This window comes from Neurospora hispaniola (assembly GCF_033458365.1).
Source record: "Neurospora hispaniola strain FGSC 10403 chromosome Unknown B0T23scaffold_7, whole genome shotgun sequence".
Taxonomy (NCBI): Eukaryota; Fungi; Ascomycota; class Sordariomycetes; order Sordariales; family Sordariaceae; genus Neurospora; species Neurospora hispaniola.
This window is the reverse complement of record NW_026944412.1, coordinates 983,514-1,008,826: the sequence shown is the minus strand read 5'-3', so window position 1 is coordinate 1,008,826 and position 25,313 is coordinate 983,514. Positions and strand designations below refer to the sequence as shown.

At 51.9% G+C, this 25,313-nt stretch overlaps 10 protein-coding genes across 10 annotated transcripts; 6 read left to right on the top strand and 4 right to left on the bottom strand.

Moving 5' to 3' along the window:
- Positions 1-211: 211 nt before the first annotated feature.
- Positions 212-2,227, top strand: B0T23DRAFT_422489 (uncharacterized protein; the record flags this gene model as incomplete). Its single annotated transcript, XM_062839801.1, has 2 exons — positions 212-470; positions 545-2,227. 2 exons carry the CDS (start codon positions 212-214, stop codon positions 2,050-2,052), a joined length of 1,767 nt encoding a protein of 588 aa, XP_062689765.1. The 3' UTR covers positions 2,053-2,227.
- A 118-nt stretch (positions 2,228-2,345) lies between these two features.
- On the bottom strand, positions 2,346-4,140 carry B0T23DRAFT_343623 (WD40-repeat-containing domain protein). Its single transcript, XM_062835929.1, has 4 exons — positions 3,935-4,140; positions 3,617-3,863; positions 3,451-3,533; positions 2,346-3,348 (listed from the first exon to the last, which is right to left on the bottom strand). The coding sequence occupies exons 1-4, from the start codon at positions 3,942-3,944 to the stop codon at positions 2,627-2,629; spliced, it is 1,062 nt and encodes a 353-aa protein (XP_062689764.1). The 5' UTR covers positions 3,945-4,140; the 3' UTR covers positions 2,346-2,626.
- A 330-nt stretch (positions 4,141-4,470) lies between these two features.
- B0T23DRAFT_322337 (uncharacterized protein) lies at positions 4,471-5,645 on the top strand (the record flags this gene model as incomplete). Its single annotated transcript, XM_062835290.1, has 3 exons — positions 4,471-4,534; positions 4,600-4,925; positions 4,983-5,645. 3 exons carry the CDS (start codon positions 4,471-4,473, stop codon positions 5,643-5,645), a joined length of 1,053 nt encoding a protein of 350 aa, XP_062689763.1.
- Positions 5,646-5,665: 20 nt separating this feature from the next.
- Positions 5,666-6,299, bottom strand: B0T23DRAFT_431290 (Rpp14/Pop5 family-domain-containing protein; the record flags this gene model as incomplete). Its single annotated transcript, XM_062840312.1, has 2 exons — positions 5,666-6,018; positions 6,089-6,299. 2 exons carry the CDS (start codon positions 6,297-6,299, stop codon positions 5,666-5,668), a joined length of 564 nt encoding a protein of 187 aa, XP_062689762.1.
- A 372-nt stretch (positions 6,300-6,671) lies between these two features.
- On the top strand, positions 6,672-9,146 carry B0T23DRAFT_210786 (MoaB/Mog domain-containing protein). The gene has a single exon (XM_062833548.1). It carries the CDS (start codon positions 6,797-6,799, stop codon positions 8,948-8,950), a length of 2,154 nt encoding a protein of 717 aa, XP_062689761.1. The 5' UTR covers positions 6,672-6,796; the 3' UTR covers positions 8,951-9,146.
- A 196-nt stretch (positions 9,147-9,342) lies between these two features.
- Positions 9,343-10,322, bottom strand: B0T23DRAFT_431288 (vacuolar ATP synthase 20 kDa proteolipid subunit; the record flags this gene model as incomplete). Its single annotated transcript, XM_062840311.1, has 5 exons — positions 9,343-9,451; positions 9,524-9,832; positions 9,932-10,023; positions 10,098-10,132; positions 10,265-10,322. 5 exons carry the CDS (start codon positions 10,320-10,322, stop codon positions 9,343-9,345), a joined length of 603 nt encoding a protein of 200 aa, XP_062689760.1.
- A 520-nt stretch (positions 10,323-10,842) lies between these two features.
- B0T23DRAFT_431287 (transcription initiation factor IIA, gamma subunit) lies at positions 10,843-11,523 on the top strand (the record flags this gene model as incomplete). Its single annotated transcript, XM_062840310.1, has 3 exons — positions 10,843-10,892; positions 10,993-11,140; positions 11,374-11,523. The coding sequence occupies 3 exons, from the start codon at positions 10,843-10,845 to the stop codon at positions 11,521-11,523; spliced, it is 348 nt and encodes a 115-aa protein (XP_062689759.1).
- A 3,728-nt stretch (positions 11,524-15,251) lies between these two features.
- On the top strand, positions 15,252-19,478 carry B0T23DRAFT_406902 (uncharacterized protein; the record flags this gene model as incomplete). The annotated part of the gene is made up of 8 exons (XM_062839145.1): positions 15,252-15,457; positions 15,540-15,636; positions 15,718-15,753; positions 15,827-16,255; positions 16,313-16,426; positions 16,840-16,933; positions 17,076-18,292; positions 18,459-19,478. The coding sequence occupies 8 exons, from the start codon at positions 15,252-15,254 to the stop codon at positions 19,476-19,478; spliced, it is 3,213 nt and encodes a 1,070-aa protein (XP_062689758.1).
- Positions 19,479-20,610: 1,132 nt separating this feature from the next.
- Positions 20,611-21,382, bottom strand: B0T23DRAFT_431284 (mitochondrial outer membrane protein 19; the record flags this gene model as incomplete). The annotated part of the gene is made up of 4 exons (XM_062840309.1): positions 20,611-20,745; positions 20,804-20,904; positions 20,987-21,232; positions 21,319-21,382. The coding sequence occupies 4 exons, from the start codon at positions 21,380-21,382 to the stop codon at positions 20,611-20,613; spliced, it is 546 nt and encodes a 181-aa protein (XP_062689757.1).
- Positions 21,383-21,884: 502 nt separating this feature from the next.
- B0T23DRAFT_422481 (exocyst complex component EXO84) lies at positions 21,885-24,760 on the top strand. Its single transcript, XM_062839800.1, has 5 exons — positions 21,885-22,397; positions 22,477-22,711; positions 22,773-23,119; positions 23,176-24,098; positions 24,160-24,760. The coding sequence occupies exons 1-5, from the start codon at positions 22,206-22,208 to the stop codon at positions 24,512-24,514; spliced, it is 2,052 nt and encodes a 683-aa protein (XP_062689756.1). The 5' UTR covers positions 21,885-22,205; the 3' UTR covers positions 24,515-24,760.
- Positions 24,761-25,313: the final 553 nt, after the last annotated feature.

The window sequence follows — 25,313 nt, the reverse complement described above, 5'->3', positions numbered from 1 at the left end:
CGTTCTTTGCGCTATTGCTTCAAAGCACCCAACGTTCCTTCCCATATTTTCAACAGAACACAGCCTGCACCGAGCCCTGAGCTCCCACAAATTGTAATGGGAAACATGATCTTGAAACTGGACTTTTTGCCAACTTGGTCTTCCTCACAGTTGGACATCAATTTGTAATTTGACGAACCAGGCAAACGCATCTGCTGGAACCATACAACAAATGGAGGCTCAGGTTCCGTTTGAAGATTATGCTAGGCCTCGCCCTTTGCGTACCTATTCCCACAAAGTGCGGACTGCCTCGCCCGGTGTGCTTCCGTTGTTAAGGGCCAGACATTCACCAGCGAGCCTTGCGAGGAAGCATCAACGTGAACCCGAGCCCCGGAACAAAGACCGCCTTGATAATGGTATAATACCTGAAGGAGAGACTTTTGCTTACCAAGCTGAGTATGAATTTGTGGAAGCAAATGAGCCAGAATTTGGTACGTGTTCCTGCATATGGCGGTCATAACCCGGTGCAAATCCAGAATCTAACCATACAATGCACGAGTTCCAGAACTTCAATATGCTTCAGATACCTCCCACAGCCCGGGCGATAATGCGACAGAAGAGGATACCGGCTTGGAGTATAGCACCGACGAAGACAAAGACGAACGAGGGACTACCGAAGAATCCAAGACTACTCCTACTTCATCGGTGAGGTCCAGCAGTGGCACCAAGTACATACCCAAGCCTGTCACAGATCAGTCGAATCTCTTGAGACGTCGTCCATTCTTGCTCTTTGACAAGCTACCACCACGCGGCTATAAGAGACTGAAGCCCAAGGTTGAGGAAAGCACCACAACAAGCTTGTCTGCCAAGTACAAGCTGGGCGACGGGTTCTCCAAAGACGAAGCAAAACCAAACGGGCTGGTTCAGTTGGGCTTGCGTCCAACTACTAAGAGGAAAGCCCCTCAAGTCAAGTCAAGAGTGGGTGCTTTAGACTTGACACAATCCAGCTTCACAAGTTCTCCCCAAAAAGATCATATTGTGAATCACAAGAAGAAGGTGACGAAGAAGAAGAAGAGGGCCTACGACAACTCATTTCTCCCTGACCCCAAACAAACCGAACGTCAGAGGAAGAGACACAGACTACTGAAGAAGAAGAATAACCCCTTGGAGGACAAAGAGATGCTACCAACCGTCTTGAAGCCAAATATCATTCTCGAAAGCGTTATTTTGGGAAAATACGCAAATCAGGTGGAGGGACGACAACACAGAACAACTCTAGCAGCCTCGGAACAACAACGAGAACAGACACAGACTGTAATGGAGAGTGCATTGGAAGGTGAAGGTAATGTGCCCCTGGAGGACCACGAGGAAGACAATGTTGAACCCGAAGCGGCCATTGCTCGGGAGCCATCTGTTGAGCTGGGTGAGTCTCCGGCAAGGATGAATGTCTCTGCACGTTCTTCTCCCAATCATCAAGAGATACGCCACCAACAACAAGAGGCTCTTGAAGAGCAAGCAAGTAATGCAGTTGAAGTACGTACGGAAGAAGGTGGTGAATGGTATGTTCAAGAGCATCTTGAGCAACCTCTTGAACCCTTTTTCGAAAAACCTCTCCAAAAGCCTGCCCAAAAGCCGGTAGAGGAACAAAAAGAGCCGGGCAACAATGACCATTCCGGAGAAGACGACCCCAAGCCAGCCATTTCGAAAAAACGCACCGGTGCCAAGTCTACGACCACGACAAAGTTGTCGTCGTCGAAATGCGGAACTGTAGATCAGAGCCAGATTGATACGACAACAGATCCCGCCAAACTTACCTCTCACGACACACTCGGGAAACAACACTACCGTCAGAGTCAGAAGAGCCATCAAGCACAGGTCAAAATTCAAGGTCAAGATGCACCGCCAAGTGAAATGACCTCCCCAGGTTCAGGCTGGGAGACGTACATCTCGGAGACTGACCTTCGTACTCCTACTCCTCTACGACCTCTGAATTCGAGAGCGAAATCTGCAGTTCCTTCCACCTCTCGCGGAAGGGCGAATCCGGGGCTTAAAAGGTCGAAGTCTGCGGTATAGTAAGATGACAGAGGATGAGAAAGAAAGGAGTGTGATCTTTGTATTTGTATCCAAAGTATTATGTGATTTTGGTGGAGGGTGATAATGATCGGTTTACGGGATGTAGTTATTTGTTGGAACTTCTGATAGGAGGTCAAAGACATGTAGGTATCAGGAGTAGACATGTATCAATGGGGTTGTGTTATCATACCAGCGCCAACGAGCCAAGGGAATGTTCAATATTTTACTTTCTAGTCTGCATAGGCATCAGGCTCAACAACATGGTGATCCTGACTTAAGAAAACTGCATCATGTAAGAATAACCATATATATTTTTGTCTATCTTGTTCTTAGTTGTCCTGACGTGGACCAGGATAATCAATTACCACAACTCGTAATGTCCATTTACCTTTTTTTTTCCGACGACGTTTCCGCAAATAGCAATGCCACACAATAATCCCAGCCCGCCCTTTGTCCCATATCATATAAAACGCCGATTACACCCAGATTATAGCCGGAAAGATGTTACACAAGACAGTAAGACGTGAAGAGAGACGACAGACAACCAGCAAAAAAGACAACTGAAATCCGAGTCTCACTTGGGGCCCTTGCCCTTGGCCTCGGTCTCACCCAACTCCCTAATAAACACCTTCGTCCTCCCCTCGCTATTAAAGTCCTCCATATCGGTCTCGAACCCACGACACACGCCAATGGCAAGATACTTGCCATTATTCGAGAAGGCCAGCGCCGCGACGCTGTCAGGGAACTTTTGATACTGTCTCATCCTGCGCTTGGCCTCGGCGTCCCACAACGCCACGGTGCCGTCGCCGCCGCCCGAAGCAAACGTGCCATACACGGGGTGGAAAGTCAGCGCGTTGACGGGATAGACCACGTCGCCGCCGCCCTCCTCCTCGGGCGCCGTCTGCCGGTGGCACTTGAAGGCGTATTTGCGCGCCTGCGACTCAGCTGTGTCCTCGAACCACTCGACCGCGACGCGGCCCTCAATCGAGCTGGTGGCGTAGCCAGCGTCGTTGGGCATGCAGGCCACGGCGCGCGTGAGGAATTTGAGCGATGACTCGCGCTGTTGCCAGGGGGTGATGTTTGCCGAGGCAGGGTCGGCTGACGAGAGTGCCGTGGCGAGCGTGGGTAGGTCGTAGATGTGTACTAGTCGTGCGGTCATGGCGACGACGACTTTAGAGGGGCTGGCGGCAAGGGCGTGCGGCTTGCCTGGAAGCGAGATGGTGATCGGGGTCGAGGCCGGCGCGGAGGTGTTATGAACGTGGAGAGTGTGATCCCACGAGGCGGAAATGAGCATGGCTGGGAGAAGAAAATGCCAGATTAGTTGATGTCTCAAATACTTATCGAATGTAATGCGTGGACTTGTGGTTGGATGATTGGACTGTAATGATTCGGACTTACAGTGTTGAGGGCTGTAGACGACGCATCGGACGGGCTTTTCGTGCGTGCTTAGTACGGTCTGCTCTCCTGTGGATAGGTCGATTCTGTTTAATTCGCGTTAGCATCCACAAAGATCTGTGGCAAGATGCTGAGCATCCATAGGTAATAAGCTATGTGTGCAACGAACCTCTTGACTGAGCAGTCCAGACTCGCCGTGTAGGCCTCATTTCCATTCGCGCCAAAGCAGACATCAAGGACGGGAGCACGGTGCTCGAACTTGTTAATTAGGGTGGCGTCTTCGGTCCCTTCGGCGATCTCGTAAAGGTAGACGTTCCTATCCCATGAAGAAACGAGCAGGCGGTTGGTGTTATCGGGGGCGAAGATCACGGCCGAGATAGCGTCACTGGGCGGCTGTGACACTTCGAATTGCGTTGCTAGAATTACGCGACGTTAGCTTGGGAGGACACATATGATAGTAGCTTCTTGAGAGATATTCCGAGCTTACAAGGAGCCATTGCGGTGGTGGTGTTGTGTGTGGTGGGTGGTGTGTAGATTAAAGCCTACGTGGTATTGACGTAGCTTCGAAATCGTTAACAATCGCCGGACGACGAAATGGGGGATTGGTAGAGGGGAGGGAGCTTGACCGGGAGTGCAACTCCAAGTAAACAAAGTTCTGCCATGGGTTACCGCCTGATTCAAGGTCTCTTTCCGAGCTGGGTCAGGCAGCTGATTGGAAGTTGAGAGGTGGAGTGAGTTGCAGATGCCGTTCGGGTCAAGCACCAGACCCTGTCCATCTTGACGCAGATCCACAAGGCGTTCTAGAATTTGGTGGAGGGGTGGGCGCCGTTCCGTCATCTCATGAAGAGCCGACCCGACATTTGGTGGGGTTGCATTGTTGAAGGAAGCATTCCCGTCTTTCGAACAGCTTCCACTTCTCCCTCGGACATCCGAATTTCGCACCTTTCTTTTACGTACGCCAGTGAAAACCAACGAGAGCGTCACGCCGTATTTAATCACATCACATTGGAGCAGCAAGTTACAATGCCGTTTGGACAGTTAGTACTCGGCAGTCCCGGTGCAGGAAAGAGCACATATTGCGATGGCAGTAAGTTGTGAACCTTCCTTGTGTTAGTACTTTCACGGGTGCTAACATGACCTCCCCACTGCCAGTGCAGCAGTTTATGGGCGCCATCGGGCGACAATGCTCGGTAGTCAACCTCGACCCTGCGAACGACCACACCAACTACCCATGCGCGCTCGACATTCGCGACCTTGTCACTTTGGAGGAGATTATGGCAGACGACAAATTGGGCCCCAATGGCGGTATTCTGTACGCACTTGAAGAGCTGGAAAATAACATGGAATGGCTCGAGAACGGCCTCAAGGAGCTTGGAGAAGACTATGTGCTTTTTGACTGCCCCGGTCAAGTCGAGCTCTACACCCACCACAACTCGTTACGCAACATCTTTTACCGGTTACAGAAGCTGGGCTACAGGGTGCGCCGTTGTTCCTCGTCTCTCTAATCGCAGTCCTTCCCGCTAATTCTCTTGCAGCTGGTAGTTGTCCACCTTTCCGACTGCTTCTGCCTCACACAACCATCGCTCTACATCTCCAACGTCCTCCTGTCTTTGCGCGCCATGTTGCAGATGGACCTTCCCCACATCAACGTCCTGACCAAGATTGACAAGATCTCGTCCTACGACCCTCTTCCATTCAACCTCGACTATTACACCGAAGTACAAGACCTGCGGTACCTCATGCCGTCCCTCGACGCGGAGTCGCCTGCCCTGAAGAAAGGCAAGTTCACCAAGCTTAACGAGGCCGTTGCGAATATGGTTGAGCAGTTCGGCCTTGTCAGCTTCGAGGTGCTGGCAGTCGAGAACAAGAAGAGTATGATGCATCTGTTGCGCGTGATTGACCGTGCAAGTGGGTACGTCTTTGGCGGCGCTGAGGGAACGAACGACACCGTCTGGCAGGTTGCTATGCGCAACGAGTCGTCATTGCCCGATGCCCTTGATATTCAAGAGAGGTGGATCGATAACAAAGAAGAGTATGACGAGATGGAGCGGAAGGAGGAGGAAGAACAAGAAAAACTGCGGGCGAAGCAGGCACGGGCCGCTGAAGAAGCAGGTCTCGGTGACGGCTCGGTCCCTGGAGTGGCGCCACAGTTCACCAGTGGCTCGGGAATCCGTGTGACGCGTAAGCAGAACACATGACGATCGAAGGGCATGGTTGTTCATCCATCAGAGACCTCGCCCTCGTCAATTTTTGCGTCATCGTGGTCATCGTTGACCAAGGCGAGATTGCGGGCTGAATCTTTGCCGCCGCGGAAGAGAGCATTGAGGGCGTCTGATGATGCCTTGCCGGCCATCTCGTCCTTTGCTGCCAGGACAAGGAGCTTGGCACGGCGGATGGCTTCTTCTTCGACTTTGCGGATGGTGCCGCTGACGCGGACAACCCGGAAGATACACGGTCGGCCATCCTTGACTGGGAGGCGGTCCATAAAGGTCAAGGCAGCCCAGACAAGCCTGTAATGGGCTCGTGAGATACGTAGAATGAAGGTTGAGGTCGCAGTAGAAAGGTACTTGACTGTTATACCAAGTTAGCCTAGTGGCCGCTTTTACCAAATGTAAGTTTTAGAGTTCAGTGGTGTGTTTACCTTGTAGGCTGCGCTCGACAGAGCCTGACCCGCAATCACCAAATAACGCATTCACCTGACTGCGAATGCCCTTCAAGATGGTTTGGGGCCTGAGTTCTCCAATGGTGGGCTGGTTATAAAGTAGCAAATCGGGTACAGGCCCCTTTTGTCCAGGAGGAATGTCTGCGTAGACAATGTTGACTAACAGATAGCGATCTTTGAGGCGGACCATGGTTGTAGGAGTTTTCCCGAAGACGTCGTTTCAAACGGAGAAGAGGAAAAACTAAAACGGTTTGCTGAGAACGCCCGTACAAATAGAATTAACAGAGCTTGGTCCGGTGCAATCGTGGATGAAAAAGCTGAAGGTGCGCTATCACTGACGTACAATGGAGTGAAATGAGAGTGAAATCAATGCAATTGTAATTCAACTTTCAGACATCAAGTTACAAATAATTGCCGCCGGCAAAAGCATGCAAACTCTCGATCCTCACACGCTCCACTTCCCCACATGAAGTTTTGGTGGGGAACTACACCAGGTACCTTGAGGTACAGGGCATACAGGGATGCCTATCTTATCAGCTTCCGAGTGCCGGCATGGCACATCAACACCATGACACCATCACAATACTCCCTTTTCTGCAGAGTTCATCAATAAGGTAGTTGGCACAAACGAGGAGATTCTGTTACACCGTGTCCACAGCGCAGTACCGTGTGTCACTTTTCTCAATCATGTCCTCAAGTACTACTCCAGCAGCGCTCAAAGCAGCCATCCTGATCGTCTCAACAACAGCAGCTCAAGACCCCGCAACGGACTCGGCCGACGTCACTCTCCGCCAGGTCTTCGATGAACAACAAGCCCAATGGGAGGTCCATGAATCCAAAATCGTTCCCGACGATGTCGTGCAAATCCAGAAGCAAATCATCCACTGGACAAACCAAGCCACCGCCGCAAATGGCGACAACAACAACACCAACACCATCAACCTCATCGTAACCACAGGCGGCACCGGCTTCGCCGTGTCCGACCAAACCCCCGAAGCCGTCTCGGCTCTCCTACACAAGAATGCTCCTGGCCTGGTCCACGGCATGCTGGCGGCTTCGCTGCAAGTTACCCCCTTTGCCATGATGTCACGACCTGTGGCTGGCGTCAGGAACGGCACCGTTATCATTACGCTGCCTGGGTCCCCCAAGGGCGCGAAGGAGAATCTGCAAGCAGTGATTAAAATGCTGCCCCACGCTTGCATGCAGGCTGCTGGTGCCAACTCTAGAGCTTTACATAAGGGGGGAGTGAAGAAATTGGAGCAGGAGGCGGGAGTGGAAGGAGGTGGTGGACGTGGACATGGACACGGACATGGACACAGCCATCACGACCACAGCGAGCACCGAGGAGGAGGGGGAGGCTGTGGCGTCCATGGGCATGGCCATAACCACGGTCACGGCCAAGGCCACGGCCACGCCGGTCTAGTCCGACACACCACCCCTTCTGAAAACCCCAAGTCCAACGATCCCAGCTTAGGTCCCAGCCGCCGCCACCGCGAGTCTCCTTACCCGATGCTCTCCGTCTCCGAAGCGCTCTCCCAAATAGCGCAACACACGCCGATCCCGCAAATCGTCACCTCCAAAGTCGATAGCTCGCTCATCGGCGCCGTTCTGGCGCAGGACGTTTCGGCGCGCGAAAATGTGCCCGCTTTTCGCGCTAGCATCGTCGACGGCTATGCCGTAGTCGTGCCCCAAGACGGGAACATGCGCGGCGTGTTCCCCGTCGTGTCGGTTTCGCATGCCGCTCCTGGAGATGGGGAAAACATGCCGACGCTCAAAGAGGGCGAGATCGCCCGGATCACCACGGGTGCGCCCCTACCTCCGGGTGCGACATCGGTTATAATGGTGGAGGATACGGTGTTGGTGTCGACGACGTCATCCAAGACGCAGGATGCGGAGGATGGAAATGGAGTGGAGGAGGAGAAGGAGGTGGAGATTTTAGCAGCTGATAAAGTTCGCGAAGGCGAAAATGTTAGAGAGGTGGGAAGTGATATTAAGCAGGGGCAACTGATTCTGGGCAAGGGAGATCAGGTGTCTGCTGTGGGTGGTGAGATTGGTCTGTTGGCCGCCGTGGGTGTGGGTGAGGTGCAGGTGTACCGACGTCCTGTTGTTGGAGTTTTATCTACGGGTGATGAGATTGTGGATCATGATCGCCCGGGAGACTTGCGGCTGGGCGAGGTGCGCGATACGAACCGGCCAACTCTCATTTCGGCGGCGAGAGATTGGGGGTATGAGGTGATTGATCTTGGAGTGGCGCGGGACAAGGCCGGGACTTTGGAGGAGACGCTGCGGCAAGCGTTGAGGCAGGTTGACGTGGTGATCACGACCGGCGGAGTGTCCATGGGTGAGCTGGATCTCCTCAAGCCGACAATAGAGCGTTCGCTGGGCGGAACAATTCACTTTGGTCGGGTGGCAATGAAGCCCGGCAAGCCTACCACGTTTGCTACCGTTCCGGTAAAGGATAACGACGGAGAGAGAGTTTCCAAGGTAATCTTCTCGCTACCAGGTAACCCGGCATCGGCTTTGGTTACTTTTCACTTGTTTGTACTGCCCTCTCTGCACCAAATGTCGGGCATCTCACCACCTGGCTTGCCAAAGGTGCCTGTGACACTGGGCCATGACTTCTCCCTCGATAGATCTAGACCCGAGTACCATCGGGCCATTGTCTCCGTTAGCAGGGACGGAGTGCTCACCGCGGTCAGCACAGGAGGACAGAGAAGCTCGCGGGTGGGAAGTATGAAGGGGGCCAACGCGCTTCTCTGCATGCCTTGCGGACCAGAGCCGTTGCGCAAGGGTGCCAAGGTGGAAGCGTTGCTCATGGGCGGTTTACGCAGTGATGTGTAAGTGATGATAGAACATGATACAATACAGACAAGGGTCACAGCCCCAGGCAAAGGGACATTTTGATGGACTCCCTCCATAACGATACTGACCTCTTTTTTTCATTTTTGTACGAAAAGGATTTAGAAAAACTTCTACCCTCGTGTCTGTTCATGTGCGATGATGCCGACCGCGCCCTAATCGTTTAGCCATGCGAATGCCTCTTCCAATAAACGCCGTTAACAATGTGACCTTGACTTAGACACGCCCGCTAGCTAGCGCCAAAAAGGCTGCTGGTTCGCTAGCAGCCTGAGGAAGTTGTTTGTTGTGTGTTGTTGTTGTTGTTGTTGCATATCAAGATGCATGAGAAAAAAGAAAGCAAGGGAGCTTCTTCTTCTCCTTTATAGCTTCATGTTCTACTGTGCGCCGAAATCGGGGGCCTTGCCGGAAACCAGCAGGCCGACAATGAGGCCGAAGAGACCCAAAACGGAGCTGAAGATTTCAATAACCAGAATTTTCACGAAGCTGTTATAGACAAGGACACGTTAGTAACATGACTCGACAACCTCTTTATCCGGATCGCGACAGCAAGCTTACAGCGTAGGGTCAGCAGCATCCGCCAACGCAGCACCACTGCCATTGATACCGACGGCAACACCGCACACCAGGTTGCACATGCCAACAGTCAGGCCGGCCCAGAAGAGCGCAAAGCCCGTGTAGTAGCTGTCACCCGAGTAGTATTGTGCGCCGGTGACGGGTTGGAGCTTGGCCGAGAACACGATGGCCATGATGACGCCGTAGATGGCGACGACCTCGCAGAAGATGATAGAGATTAGGTTCTTTGTCCGGATTCGTGGTGCCTTAACACCTCCACCGAGAATGGAGGAACCGGTGATGAAGATGCCCCTGTTCCGTAGATCAACCCGGCGGTTAGCCCAACTCTAGCTGGCTGTAGCGGACGCCGTGCGGCGCAGGGGGAAGGGTGTAGCCTTTTCCCTAACGTACCATGCCGCGCCCACCACGGAAAGACCTATGCAAAGCGCAATACCCAGATCCGCCCAGGCGTATGGTGATACCGATTCGAGGAAAGCTCCGACCTATTCAAAACCCATGCGTGTCAGAGGATGACGTCGAGTGGAGTGGGTGATGTTGGAAACTTGGTGAAGCCTACATTGAAGGCCTCGCCGCTGCCGGTAAAGAGCATATCTGCGAGAATTTGTTAGCCGTCATATTTTGAAAGTAATACAGGCGCGCATAGTATTGATGTCAGTGCTGAATTGGACTAGGCTGGACCGGCTGGCTGGGGATGCAGCCATTTCCAAGATGCCATATACTCACAAGCTCCAATGACGGCCAGAGACGTCCCTATGCCACCGGCGCCGTACGTCAAGCTCATGTTTGAGGGTGTGTGGTGTTTGTCGAGCGATATGAAGGATTGGGATTTCGAAAGAATCTGACTGAGTCCCGGTGCGACCTTCTTGGAGCTAGCCGTCGTCGTCGTCGTCGTTGTTATCGTCGTTTAGGTGCTAGCCGGGAACCTCGATGTTCATGCCGCTGGAGTGGATGGTGGATTGATCAGGACGGGTAACGCGCCAATTCGCTACGTACCTTCCACCACTTGGTTTCATCCCAGGCGCTGTGGTCCAGTGACGGCGGCCTACCAGAGTGTGCCTTGCCAGCCTGCCAGCCACCCGTGCCACCGCGACAGCGCTATAACTTCAGGCCACACGTGACTGATGACGCTGCCTACGCCTTCTGCTGACTCAGCCGGCCACCTATTGTCCCCTTCCTCGTCTCCTTCTCCCAGACTATTTAAGCCAACCCTCACCTTTCCATCAACAAACAACAATCTATCTTCGCCGTCGCCGCCCCGAACGTTGCCGTGCATCTCAAGTAAATCGAATCAAGAAGAAAAGATGGCGGCTAACGGGAACACCAACTATTACGATTTGTATCGCCATGGCAGGTACATATTGCCAGTCTCACGGTGGCCCTTTGCAGGGCCCTTGGGGCGCTGAATACGCTTTCGGATTATAGAGGACAATCTGTATGCTAATCCTTTTCAGTCTTGGGTCGACCCTGACCGATGCACTTGACGACCTCATTGGGGCCGAACGCATCGATCCTCAGCTCGCCATGAAGGTTCTTATGCAGTTCGATCGAGTTATCACTGAGGCTCTCAGTGAGAAAGTCAAGGCCCGTTTGACCTTCAAGGTGAATATCTTGCTTTCCTGGATCTTACATGACCCGTAGATACTCCCTCTTGTCTCCAAGGTCATACCAAGAGACATCGCTTGTCCCAACCACACGTGCGCTCTGGACATAAACATACAGAATCAATACATCATCTAATACACACCCTTTCCGTTCCTGTGTTCATGACACTGTGTCACGAAGGAAAATGGTTCGCTAACTATTGCTGGCATTTGCCGGCGAGCAACATACAGGGATCTCTTGACACCTATCGCTTTTGCGACGAGGTCTGGACTTTCCTCATCAAGAACGTCACCTTCAAGATGGATGGCGGTCAGTCTGTCGTTACGGCGGACAAGGTCAAGATTGTGAGCTGCAGCGCAAAGCGCAGTGACGAGAAGTAGAACCGAGACGATCGAGAACAGTTCAAGACGGAGAAGCCGACCAGCCCATGCCGCGTCAAAACCGGAACTTTACTTCAAAAAGTACCCCTATCTCCAGGCCCAAAGGGTGGCACTTTTGATTATCCCGTCAAGAAGAAGCATCGAGGATGGGGTAATCATTGCACAGCACGCAGTATAACCACGCTCTTGGAGACGGGCGAGCTTCTCGAGAGTGAGTCGAAGGTAACTTTCCAACGACACCAACGGCTTGGTTGCGAGATGCACTTAGCTTACGCTATTGTTCCTTCATCTCGATGTCGCCATATCCAGGGTGATGTTGGTCGAGGAATCCTAGTCAGACGCCAATTTCCCGTCTGTTAACTAAGAAGCGGCATACTCGTACAGTTGAGGAGTATCATAGACGACATCGATTGCTGAAGGGAGCCGAGGTAATTGACGACAGATATAGCCAACGTCTCGAGGGAACCTAATACAATGACGCTTGTATATGTGCTGCTGTCCTCGATGCCATCGAGGAGTGGTAGCCACTAACGTACAGCATGTTGAGATATGACAATCCGGGCAGATCAATCGGTCGTCTTCGGTCTCAATTATTAGATAGATGCCCGTGGCTGGGTTCCGGTCCCTGATAGGTCGAATAATATGGCATTCCGGGCAAGTAAACTTGTCGTTGTCGCCATGTGGATGTTGCTGTGCCTGCGCCTGTGTCTGTTGACTAGGGGGTAGACTCTTGTAGACTGGGATGTCTCCGAATAATCAACTTTTGCTAATAAAGGGGTGGGTGTAATGCTTTGTCCTCTCTGCGCTTTCGATGACGATATTCGCCTTGAATCTGGTCTCTGTATCGACGGGCTTCAAGGGTCCCTTGGTCATCTTATGAATGTCATTCACCGAGCTTGTACCTTGGGGTATCCTGTCTAGTACGGGTGCCTAGTTCCTTGGTTACTTGGAAGTGAGGAGATTAATAGTGTTCGAATTGAATGGGCGGAGGGGGCTGGGGTGGTAGGTGACGAAGTGATGAATGCCGAGGTGGGACTTGGACTAGACCTTCAGGCGCCACATTGACTGCCGATATTCTTCGAGTAACTCAAATCACAGGACGATCTGGGTTCGGACCAGCTCTCTAAGCCGGCTGGGGTTGGACTGCTGCACTGACATTTTCTGGCTTCGAAATGTTGCCGAGTCACAGACTAGAGGTCCAAATTGGCCTCTCTGCTGCAGTTGAGCCTACAATAACTCTTGTGTTGAGACGTTGACATCTTGGCTGCCAAAACGTTCATGACGCCGGAGGGGCGTCGCATTTTACCATTTAACTACCTACTGGAATCTCTTTTGCAGACAAAATGCTTGTATCGGTTAACTTTTTTACATGTGCCACACTTCCGAGTCGTTCCCTCCATTTTGAATGAATAACTGAGTGATGCAATGACTGAGTGATTGCACTGAATGATCGTTGCAGAATTGTGGTTATGTATCGAATGGAAACGAAAAGCCAAAGAGGCAGGAAAAGATGCTGACCCAGAAAAGCTCCAGATGCGTGGGGGCTTTAAATGTACTGAACGCTTTTGAATTAATGTGGGTGGCAACGTCTCCTGCCTTTTGTTAACAACGCAAGCGTCATTCTTCCTCAGCCTCAACTTGCTCGTTTTGTCGAGACGCTGGTCGCCTTCGTTGATGTGACTGGAGCTCCGTAGAGCGAATCGAGGTCACTCAGCTTGAGTCTTCGATGCAATGGAAGTCACAACGTTAGCAGAAGAACATATAGATTACAAAGAAGGGAGGTAAACCAAGCTTTGTGGCTATCTCCTCAACCATGCATTGTGTACTCAACCATTCAGGATTGATTAAGTCGTCCACAGAAACCTCGAGAAACGGGACCGAGTACTGAAACTCAGACGAAGATGGGTACAGTAGCCGTGGTCGTTGGTTCCTGCAAAAACCACTTGCGCCGTAGCTGACAACGTGAACTGGCCGAGCGATGATGTACCGTCGCGATAACGGATGGTCGAAGAACGAACTTTGTAAACTAAAAGAGTTAGATAGGGGGCGGCGAAAGGAAGGCAAGGGAGGAGAGCGGAACGCACTCCTTGAGTAACAGAGAAGTAAGCTCGCCGGCTCATTGGCCAATGCGTTCTGCCTGGCGCTGCACAATATTCTGACACGCTTTTCTGTAAGGAAGATATTAGTAGTTGAAACGTAAGGAGGGGAGATGCGAACAGGGGAACTAACTCGTTCGTGCGTTTGCTTTGCTGTAGTGGCGAGTGCCTGTTGTCGAAGGGTCAATAGTTAAGGTTAAGCTGCTGTTCTGGGATGGTGTTGAAGTAGAAAGATAATTAATATCAGGCATTGAAGTTGCTGTCAAATGCAACATTGTACGTAAGTATATTTAATTCAAGACGAGATAGTCTCAAAACCAAGAGTTGGTGGAGGCCAAACTCTTATGCCCTTCTAGACAGGTAGCTGGGAGGCCGCCGACAAGAGCTAGAAATTCCTACTGCCCCATATGGCACGTTTATCGTCGTCGTAATTACCTGCTCTGAAGTGGTGAAAGGTAGTGTTAAGAAGGAATGTGGGATGATTTGGAGTGACGGTTGCGGGCTGTGATGGGCGAGGTGGTGTATACACTTGCTTGATGTTTTCAGGCAGTACGAGGCAAACATGGGGTTCTCACAATAGCAGTGTTCAGCATGCATCATGAAGGTGGTGTATTATTGGAAGCGAAGGGTCCCTTCAGAGTTCAGATCCAGGGGTTTCTTGACTTCAGTTCCAGACACATATTCCCGTTATACAGTTTGATCTCTGACCACATGAACGCCGTAAACATGAATTGAAGGCAAGATGAAGCTTCGAAAGACCTGTTTCCGTGGACGGGAAAAAAGACTATTAGAACAATGAACTGGTGATCGTCGTAGTCGCGTCGACACGATGTTGTTGTGTTTGGAGTTGACTGGAGGGAGAATATTACTGTGGAAAACAATTGAACTGAAAGGGAATAATAAAGTGGAGGACTAAATCTAGCCTAACCCAATCAACCTGTCGTGGGGCTGATGCCCGTGGCTGAATGTGCCTGGCAGACTTCAAGTTGCCAGGCGAGCCCCCCGCTGGTGCGGCACGGTGCAGCCAACCAGGCGCCAGGTTGCCCTGCCGGCAACAGTCTCTAGCCCGTGCATGCCCCCACTCCCCCCCCTTCCTTAGTTCTGCAAGATGTCCATCTCGCCCTGGACAAAATAACTGAGACCTTTGACATCATCCCTTGGCCCCCTTGGGTATACTATTCCTACTACGCATCCAAGCGTCTTTGTAACACCTCTAGTCTCAAGTTCTAGTCAATTCCTGGATAAAAAAAATATGCAAATGGGACTCTAGCCGATGTCTTTGCGAATTGTTGTAATACCGATCACAGTCTTGCAACGGCCTTTTCTTTAACCTTGACGCGCGGTAGTGGACTGTTTTACCTAACCTGTTGGTTCGTCACATTTATTGTGTCTCGGACGAGCTCATTCATTGCAAGAAAACGACCCGAAGAAATCGACTGTGTGGAACCTAAATCGGGGGGACGCTATCCCGGCCCAAATTTCCCACCCCGAGCATTTAGCTCAGCATGTATGTCTCCCAAGACATCAGTACTTGGCAATGCATTCCAATTTCCGTACTCTCCACCAATAAAATCAAAAACCGTTTTATCTCTTCAACTCAAACCGAGGGGAAGACTACGTGCAAGGAAAAACATGGATTCCGCTCAACGAGTGCAGACAGACGAGGACGAACGCCGGCCGTTGTTAGATGGTCGCGGTCGGGCGGAAGGGTTCAAGTCTGCTGCTGCTGCTGCTGCTGGAGAACCGGCAAAGACGACTTGGGCAGGCCGGAATCAGTGGATTGTGCTTGCTATGGCTAGTGGAGCGTGTGCTGCGTTCAATGGAGCTTTTGCGAAGCTGTAAGTTTGCAGTTCGTTGAAATTATGGTTGACCATGGTCGGGATGATGACTTGAAGAAGAGGCTAATGAATACTTGACTAGGACAACGACGGAACTCACTTCGAACTTCTCTCAGGCTATTGCTAGGCTGCTGCATCTTTCCGAGGAAGAGAAGGTGATTGAGGTTGTTGTGAGAGGTGTAAGTCAATATGCCCGCCGTTTATGTTATGCTGATCTGCTTGAGAGACAATGAAGGCTGACCTGATAACTTTCATGATAGGTCTTCTTTGGACTCAATCTCCTCTTTAATGGTGTCGTAAGTCAACTGCCTTGCCACAAGCTCCTCTTCTGTTTATCTCACCCTTACTCACCTCTTCTTATTCTCACAGATGTGGACGCTCTTTACCAAAGCCCTCAAGTGTGGTCTTTCCACTACGCAGGTCTCCATCATGAACACGTCATCTAACTTTGTCATCACCGCCATGCTCGGTTTTGTCATCTTTTCTGAGGCGTTACCACCTATGTGGTGGGTGGGCGCTGCTATGCTGGTTGCGGGGAACGTAATAATCGGACGGAAAGACGAGGGCGAAGGTCAAGGGAGTAGTGACACAAAACAGGATGGAGATGGACATAGTACTGGCAATGGTATTGGCAACAATGATGCTGCTTCCGTCGGTGGATCGACGGAAGGTTTGGCTGAGGGTGGGCTGGGGACATACAGGCGTGCTGTCCAGGCTGAAGGGTCGGGGAGTCGTGGAAGACAAGGCGATGGAACACCGGCGGTGGATGATGCGGAAAAGGAGGACAGTGATGAGGATGTTGCATAACTGGGTGGTGGAGCAACTGGTAACGGATGGTGAGAGTTCAGTGTATAGAATTGTTACTTTCTGGCAGATCTCCTCAGCAGATATCGATTTGGATTTATCTTGTGTCAATGGAATGCTCTTCAATTTTGCTATGTTGAGTGGTATGGTGCTTCTTGTGTGATGGTAGAGTCCAAGCGCAGTTTAATCTATCAGAGGAACTTCAAATTCTGAATTCAAGGTGAAACGCAATCCAACATGGCTCGCAAAGGCGTATATTCTCTGAAGTATGATTTCCAGTCCCTCATGATGAACCTTGGGGGGGAGTCTCGAAAGCCTGGTGCCGTAAGGAGTGTATAGAGCGTGTGTTCGACCGACGCCCCTGCGTCCCGGCCCCGCAAAGCGCTAAAACGAAAACCCCACAATTGCTTGCAGGGATCTCAAAAGCGCCGTTCCACTTCCGTTTTTAGTGTAGCTCCATCTTAGTGCGGGGCAAGATTTTCTACCCAAAAACTTTGACAGAAAGCCTTCATGTTTGTGTGGGTGGTTTTTGCAACAGCAAACTGAACATCCGCAAAACTCGGTTGCGTATGTGGTAGCCTCTCCCTTCCAGGGAAACCAACAACGCCAGACCAGTCATGCCTTTCGAAATACCAGGTCTGAACCCGGCGGCCGTCGCCGAGGTTGCTCGCTGTATGTCATTCCATCTCGAAATATTTTTTGCCTTCTCTTGGGTCTCGTGCCTGCGCGCGCACAAGTGGATGGTGTTGGCGTGACACCGGAGTTGCATTGGTTCGCCGAAGCTAATTGTACTCTCTGCGCCGGCCCATATCAGATGCCGTGGAACTGTGGCACGAACACCGGATCCCAATCCTACTTTCGGCCGTTTTTCTATTGGGTCTACTGAGAGCCTACCTCCATCTACATTCGGAACCGAGACAAGAGCTACTCGTCCTGCCCAAGATCTACGAAACCAACGAGAAAACGAAGGAAACTGCGCCTGTTGAGACGGAAGTCGAGGACAAGAAGACTGGCGCGGCAACCACAAAGAAGGCGAAGACTGCCAATGGTGGTCCAAAGAGAATAAAGGGCGACAAGGTCCGCACGAAGAAGGGAACCAATGGCAACGACAGCGGTAGCGGAAGCGAAGGGCCGCGGAAGATTCAGGTCCTCGTCTTTTACTCGTCACTCACAGGCAATACGGAACGGTACACCAAGGATTTTGCAAAGGAGCTCGGAGACTTGCTCGTTGGTCAATCGGACGCCGAAAGCAAAGCCGAGAGCAACTTTTTGGCCCCCCAGGTCCTCGACCTTGCCGAGATCGACTTTGACGAATATTTCCTTTCACCTATGAAAGGTCCCGTGGACTATTTTTACTGCTTGATCATTCCCAGTTACAATATTGACTCCATCAACGACACCTTCCTTGCGCATCTGGACGAGACACATAACGATTTTCGCATCGATACATCCCCATTGGCGCCGCTTATTGGATACTCAGTGTTTGGGTATGGCGATAGAGATGGATGGCCTACGGAGGAGGAGGGCTACTGCGTGCAGGCTAAGCAGGTGGACAGGTGGATGGCCAAGCTTACAGGGCGTAAGCGCGCATTCCCACTCGGCATGGGCGACTACAAGCGAGATGGTAAGGAGAGACTGTCTGAATGGCAAAACGGAATCGTGGACGTTCTCAAAATGATCGAGCAGACTGGAAGTCTTGGAGAGGGCGTTCCCGGTTCTGGCGACCCCTTCGAAAGCGACGAAGAAGATATCGCGGAGGATGACGGTGAGGTTGTGTACGAGGAGTCCGAGTCCAAGAAGACCCTCGAAGATGTCGAGGATTTGGGACGCATCATCAAACAATCACAGGGAGATGGTCAAGCCGCGCCGATTGCGATCGACTTTACCGACTTTGGAAAGACCGGAAAGACCGTTCACGCAAGGAAGTCAGCGACTGTTACCGTGAAGGAGATGGTCCCGAAAAACTCACCAACCTATACATCCTTGACTAAGCAAGGTTATAGTATTGTCGGCTCTCACAGCGGGGTGAAGGTAAAGTAATACCCTAATTACAAAGTCTATCAGCGAGGCTAACCCTAACCCTGGATAGATTTGCAGATGGGTGAAGAGCGCTTTGAGAGGGAAAGGGTCATGTTATAAAGTAAGATTTACACTATGGTTGTGTATCGAGTCGAGATCTAACTTAACCACTGAGTAGTATTCTTTCTACAACATTGTTTCTTATAGATGCATGGAAATGACGCCCTCGCTCTCCTGCTCCAACAAGTGCGTCTTCTGCTGGCGTCACGGCACCAACCCAGTCGGCACCTCCTGGCGCTGGGTCGTCGACCCTCCAGACCTCATATTCAACGGCATCAAGGAGAATCACTACAAGAAAATCAAGATGATGCGTGGCGTACCAGGCGTCATCTCTTCGAGATTTACAGAAGCTTTGCGTATCCGGCACTGCGCCCTTTCGCTGGTTGGCGAGCCCATCTTCTACCCGTACATCAACGAACTTTTGGGCATGCTGCACAAGGAGCGCATCTCCTCCTTTCTGGTCTGCAACGCCCAGCACCCGGACCAGCTCGCCGCTTTGCAGCACGTCACGCAGCTGTACGTCAGCATCGACGCCTCCAACAAGGAAAGTCTCCGCCGCATTGACCGCCCGCTGCACCGTGACTTCTGGGAGCGCTTCCAGCGCTGCCTCGACATCCTGCGCGAGCGCCGGTTCCGTCAGCGTACCGTCTTCCGCCTGACGCTGGTCAAGGACTTCAACATTGAGGACGAGATCGAGGGGTACGCGGACCTGGTCGAGCGGGCCCTTCCTTGCTTTATCGAGCTAAAAGGCGTGACTTATTGCGGTACCTCCACTGCCGGCGCTGCCGGGCTCACAATGGCCAACGTCCCCTTTTACCAGGAGGTGTGCGACTTTGTAGTTAAGTTGAACGACGCGCTGAACAAGCGCGGGTTGGGGTACGGGATAGCAGCCGAACACGCGCACAGTTGCTGTGTTTTGCTGGCTAGCGACCGGTTCAAGGTTGACGGAAAGTACCATACTCTTATTGATTACGAGAAATTCTTCGATCTCTTGGAGGAAAGGGGCCCAGATGGCGATTTTGGCCCGGCGGACTACATGGGAGCTGCGACGCCCGAGTGGGCGACCTGGGGCAATGGCGGGTTTGATCCCAGAGATCAGAGGGTGGATAGGAAGGGTCGACCGATTGAGAGACCATAGAGATGGGGATGAGCATGGTAAGCAAGAATGTACAAGTATTCAGGGGTAAATAACGTACATACCCAACTCATGATGTAAAATGATCTTGCTGATTTGTTTTTTTTATCCACACTCCAACTCTGGTCTGATTGTTAGCTTGATACTGGGTAGAAGGTACTCCTGATAGCGTACAATACCGTATAGTCCCAAAGCTCACGTGGACAAATTGAGTGGCTAAGCATGACAAAAGGCATTAACCTGATTCAATATAACATTTTGAATATCAGAAATAGCGTATTCGAGGTAGGGTCACGCATTGATTAGCCATAAAAACGCAGAGAAAAGTTGACACGAGGTCTTGAGCTAACAAACAAACTGGTACTGGACTGTAGTGGGAAGATTGGCAATACGTTTCTTACGTTCTTGTCTCATTAAGCACCCCTGAAGTGGCCTGCAGACCTCGTACCTGCCTGTCCCGTTTGCGCATGCTGAAATCACCGTCCGTTTTCCTGATAGGACCCAATTTTCGCTATGTACATGATGCTACAGGATAAAATAGGAGACGCACCACTATCCCGCGCATCTCCGGAACATGAACAGAACAGAACAGAAATATTGTACAAGGTGGTAGGTAGATAGTTCGGGTGAGCGTTCGACCCTCAAACGCTCGGTCGAGATACCAACCAGCCAATGAGGGAGGGAGTATGGTGCTCGTAAACCTGCTGACCGGTTGGGAGTTCAGGAGTGGTGATGTGAGAGAGCAATACTGCCCGGGGAGAGAAAGCCAAAGTGCGGTGCAAAAGGACGTGCGTGAAAGGGGAGTTATGTGTCAGACAAGCAAAGGACCGCTAGCCTCCCCTTTTTCTTCTAGCTGGCTGGGTATAAATCGATCCGGGGTCGTCTGTTGGAATGCTCGTCCTGTTTCCACTATTCCTAACTTTCTTCCTTTCGTCCACAAAAGCCATCGTTGGTGCGTCACGCGCCGTTTTCCCAACAACCGTAACCACCCAATTCCCCTAACCCCCTTGAGGGACTGCGAGGGGAACCACCGCAACGTCAACTGACAACCCCCGGACGTTTATTTTCTTGGCAGGTGGACTATTGTTGTCACTCTCCCTAGCGTTATGCTTCTTGCTGTATTTGGTGGACTCGTTTAGTCGAGGCCAACACCGGGGGCGGAGGCCATCTCGCGCATGAGCTCGGCAACGTCGACGCCGCCGGTGTAGTTGGTGCCAATTTTGAGGCTGGGGTCGTAAGCGATCATCTCGGCGAGGATGTCGAGGATGGGCTAGTGTTTGTCGGGTCAGTAAACATTCCACCCGTGCTATGCGGCGTGTTCCTCTTACCTTGGCAACGGTCTTGTCGTAGATGCTGATAAGGTCGCCGGGCGTGGGGTAGACCTTGAGGGCCTTGTAGAAAGCGAGGGAGGCATCGATGGCCTTGGTGGCTGTTACGAATGGAGTGTTAGTAGCCGACACATGTCCCGGAAGTTCCGTTCCTTCTTCTCGCTTGGTTGGCAAAACACTTACGATCCTGGCCCAAGATCTCACCAGCCTGGACCTGCTCGAGGAAGTAGGCCTCCTTCTCGTCCGAAGTGGTAGGGAAGCCCTCCTCCTTGGCCTCATCAACCATTTGCCTGATTCGTTGTCTCTGGGCCTGCTGGCTCAGCTCGGCGTATTCCTTCTCCTGACGAGCCTGTCGCCTGGCGCTGCGCCTGAGTTGTCTCCTGAACTCGGGGTCATTGCGCCTCTTGTAGTCGAAGTAGACGGCGTAGGCTGGAAGGTAGGGGAGCGCAAGGCATCAGCGACAAATGGTTACATCTCGAGAAAGTGGTGACGTTGTGATCCAAGTGCAGACTAACCGAGGAAACCCGTGGCGACGGCCGCAACGGCAGCGGTGGTGTAGGTGACGGCTTGCGACGGCATCTTGTTGGCTCGTTGTGTGGTGATGGTGGATGCGGGGGAGAGTCGAGAGAGAAGAATTATAATGGTAGGGAAAGATGCGATGGATATTGAGCCTCTCGATTTCTCAGTACTACCGGAAAGACTGCTGCAAGTGGGGGGTCAGTATATGACACTGGCTCCACGGGAAGGTTCACAAGCAATGGACATCAACAGCACTCCCGAAGATTGGATGGTTAAAGGTAATAAGCTTGCAGGTCAAGACATTGCACATACCGTAATTATCGTACCCGTACACTACACGAACAGTTGTTCTTGAGATTCAAGTTGTCCCAGCTTGGATTTCTTCAACACGCCCTGATCCGGTTATCGATTTGATATTTTTTTCCAAACTGCACTCCGCGTTACCGACAAGCTCACGGGCCAATGACGCTAGCAAGGACTTGAACAGTGGTGCACGAGCCAATGGCTTTCCACGGCGCTGTCAACGACGGCCGGGGTTACAGAAGGGACGTTCCACGGCCAGGTACATACGTACAGGTACCCGCTATCCAGGGGGTGTGTCCATCCGGACTGCGGAGACGTTTCCCCATTGCCATCATCAGCCTGGAGGTTGTCACTTGCTGCCTCCATGTCACTTTTGAAGCTATCAACAACCACAGTCAATAATCTGGTGGCGTGTTGTTCCGCGACCCTCTGCCCTCCCACTCGCTGACACCTCGCCAGTACCTGTATGCAGCAGCGTGTTTAGCCGTGCGATAGCTCCGACGACACAACAGCGACAACCTGACCTCTTCCTTCGAGTCTCATGTTCCGAGCGGGCGATTAAGGACTAGCGACCACCATCATGTCTGAAGAACGATCCAAGATATCGCTGAGAAGCGGCGGCAAGCGGAAGAACCGCCCAACCATCAGCGCTCCCAGGCAGATTTCGGCTCCGATACCACAAGACAATGGCATGCCTCAACCCCCTCCGGAGGCTACAATGGCCGACGAACCACGCATGACGCGACCACGGCCTCCGCCCCCGGGCGGCAAGGTAAGGGGAGCTCTCTCTCATCAGCAACGCCAATGGCTGGAGTCTTGAGGCTAACACGTGAATCTGTTATTCCCAATAGACATCAGATTTGGTTAAGAAGCGGTATTCGACTCGCTTCGGTAATATGCCAACCGACTTTGACCCGTCTTCGAATCCGATGCCTGCTCTTCCGGACCTCGAAAAGTACATGCAAGCCCAGGTCGGCTCCCCGCCATCTAGAGGAGGAGATGCCGGAGGACTTGGACCCATGGGAAGGGAACCACCTAGGGTGGACATACGGACCCTGAGAGACCCTAACTTTGCTCCCGAGCAGTGTACGTCATGGGGGTTGGACAAGGATAGGGGTCACGGATCGGTTTGCTGACTTGCTACTAGATGTGGCCGAGGTTCTCGGTGAAGCGACCGAAGACGAGATACGGGACTACGAGGATGCCCTGAAACAGCTCAAGGCTCGAGCAGCTGCCGACCTTCAGCAAAATGTCTACCAGAACCGCACGCAGTTTATCAAGATCAGCAAGGAGGCCGAGAAGCTCAAGGGGGAGATGCGCACTCTCCGCAACCTCATGTTGGAACTCAAGACGAACACTACCGCCCTTCGAGCTTCCTCCAACAGTGCCGATAGTTCAGGGAGTTTGGGACCCGAGTTTTCGACAGGATTGAGCAAGAGAGACAGGCGAAGCTCCATCACTGACCGAACTGCCTTATGGAGCGCTCAGATGCAAGTTAGTATTACCTTCAAACTCGATTTCACTCGTATCCTTGCTAAACATATCGATAGGCTCTATACAAAAGTGTCGAAGGATCACAAAAGTTCTTACCCAATTCACAAGGCCGCCATGTTGTTCAAAATGCAGGCCCATGGATTGAACTAGATAACGCCACCTACAAGTCGAGGCGCTCCATGCAAATCTTTTTGCTCAACGACCACTTGCTGATTGCGTCGCGCAAGAAGAGAAAAATCGACGGTCCTGGAGCGGATGCACGGGGCCCCATGACAAAGCTCGTTGCTGACCGTTGCTGGCATCTCTTGGACGTTGAAGTTGTTGACATGGCTGGAACCGGAGACTCGTCAAATGGCCGTAATAAGCTTGCTGATGCGATTATGGTCAGAGGTGGCGGTCAGAACGAGTCCTTCATTTACAGAACCGAGAAGCCCGAGGACCCCGAGAAGACAACCTTGATTCTAAATATCCGCAAGACGGTGGAGGAACTACGCAGGAACCTTCAATCAGAACGAGATGCGACAAATAAGGCAAAAGAAACGATCAACTACTTTGCCTCACGCGATCCGGGCCTGCTCCAAAAGACAGAGCTTCTGGAGACTCTTTCCGATATCAAGGATATGCTCATCGAGGTCGATGGGAAACAACAAAACCTACGTTGGGTGGAGAGCCAAATGGACGAACTGGACATCAACATTGCCCTTCAGCAAATCGAGCCAGCCGTTGCACGAATCGAGATGTTGAAAAACCTCGCCTCCGGTCTGAAGAACAACATGATCGCACAGGACTTTATCTCGTTCAAAGTGGATGAGAGATGCGCCAGGCTTGCGACTCTGGTTGTCCGTGAGCTCGTGAACAGCCATAATGACCAGAAAAAGACTAAAAGGAACGTGACATGGTTGGTCAGGTTGGGATTTGAGGATAGAGCGCGGGAAGCCTACCTCGAGGCCCGAAGTGAGGTCATTCAAAAGCGATCAAGGTATGTTTGCACCAACCAGTTGGGCTTTTAACTCTGTTAGGATTGGACTGACGCCTAGTAGGCAATGCATATTCCAGGGAGATCTGCACCTGTATATCTGGGAGATTTCATTCGTTTACTTTATGGTCATACGGAATACGGTCATTTGCTTTCAGAGTTGCTTCCCACCACCTATGATGAGTGCCTGCGTGAAGTGGGCCAAGGAGGAAGTCGACGCCTTCAACGTCATCCTAGCTAGACAGCTCAGCAGTGCGGAGGAGGGCGGCGAGGTATGGACCGAGTGTGTGAACAGGGCAAAGGAGCACGCGAGCATGCTCTCTGACGTTGGACTTGACTTTCGGAACCTGGTTGGGCGGAATGTTGGTACATCTACTACAGTGCCTGGTGGCGCTTCGGTTGGGCTGGGTCTGTCCTGAGCTGTGATGAACCCAAGTCGCAAAGACAGAGGATCTACTGAAGTGATATTGGAGAAATATATAAAGAGCAAATTAAAGTAATGATAGTATATCAATGATGAGGCAAGTGTGGGCATTGATTGGTACGGATTCGGGGCCAACAGCGGAACGTGCCGTCAGAGCACGGTATTCGGACAGACGAGAATGAGGTTTCACGTCATTTCTGATATATGTAGGGCAGCGATTCATTACAAATACTTGCGGTCGTTCCCCGGATGAGATGCATGCCATATGCCATTGTTCATGATTGATGATAAAAGTTCCCTAAATTATGTTGGGCTTAAGACTTTCCGTGCCTTTCGTCTTGAAAGCGAGCGTGCCCCTTGCCCCTCCCTAGTCTACCTCACAGGAGGTACCTTGGCTCGATAGATTCGTGGAGAAGTACACGCGAGGCAGGGACGCTAGCGGGGATTCCAGCTGCTGACATTGGGCGCAGGGCCGGCTTCTGTGTGACTGTGACTGTGTGTCTAGCTCGCGCAAGCCAAATGACGGAAGCCACCTGGGCCAGGCTTAGGCCCCGACTTTCCTCCCCCAAATCCCGTCCTTCAACCTCCCAGCTTTGACCTGAACTCACCCCGGCAATTTCACCAGCACAGCGCCAGCAGGGTCGAGCGGGTCTCCATTGTGTAGGTTAGGTAGGTACCTACAAACCTGCTAACAACCTCAAGGAGCCAGAGGGGAGGGAACGTTTGACCAACTTCCTTTACAAGGGCGCGCAATCTCTCAGCTGCTGCCGCCGCCCCAGCCCACTTTGTTTGCG

Coding starts and splice junctions, on each gene's coding strand:
- B0T23DRAFT_343623 (XM_062835929.1), bottom strand. Junction 3,534..3,616: donor CTGGACTGCTCAGTCAAGAG/GTTCGTTGCACA, acceptor CGAATTAAACAG/AATCGACCTATCCACAGGAG. Junction 3,349..3,450: donor CGTCTACAGCCCTCAACACT/GTAAGTCCGAAT, acceptor TTCTTCTCCCAG/CCATGCTCATTTCCGCCTCG.
- B0T23DRAFT_210786 (XM_062833548.1), top strand. CDS start 6,797: ATGTCCTCAAGTACTACTCCAGCAGCGCTCAAAGCAGCCATCCTGATC.
- B0T23DRAFT_422481 (XM_062839800.1), top strand. CDS start 22,206: ATGTCTGAAGAACGATCCAAGATATCGCTGAGAAGCGGCGGCAAGCGG. Junction 22,398..22,476: donor CTCCGCCCCCGGGCGGCAAG/GTAAGGGGAGCT, acceptor TATTCCCAATAG/ACATCAGATTTGGTTAAGAA. Junction 22,712..22,772: donor TAACTTTGCTCCCGAGCAGT/GTACGTCATGGG, acceptor ACTTGCTACTAG/ATGTGGCCGAGGTTCTCGGT.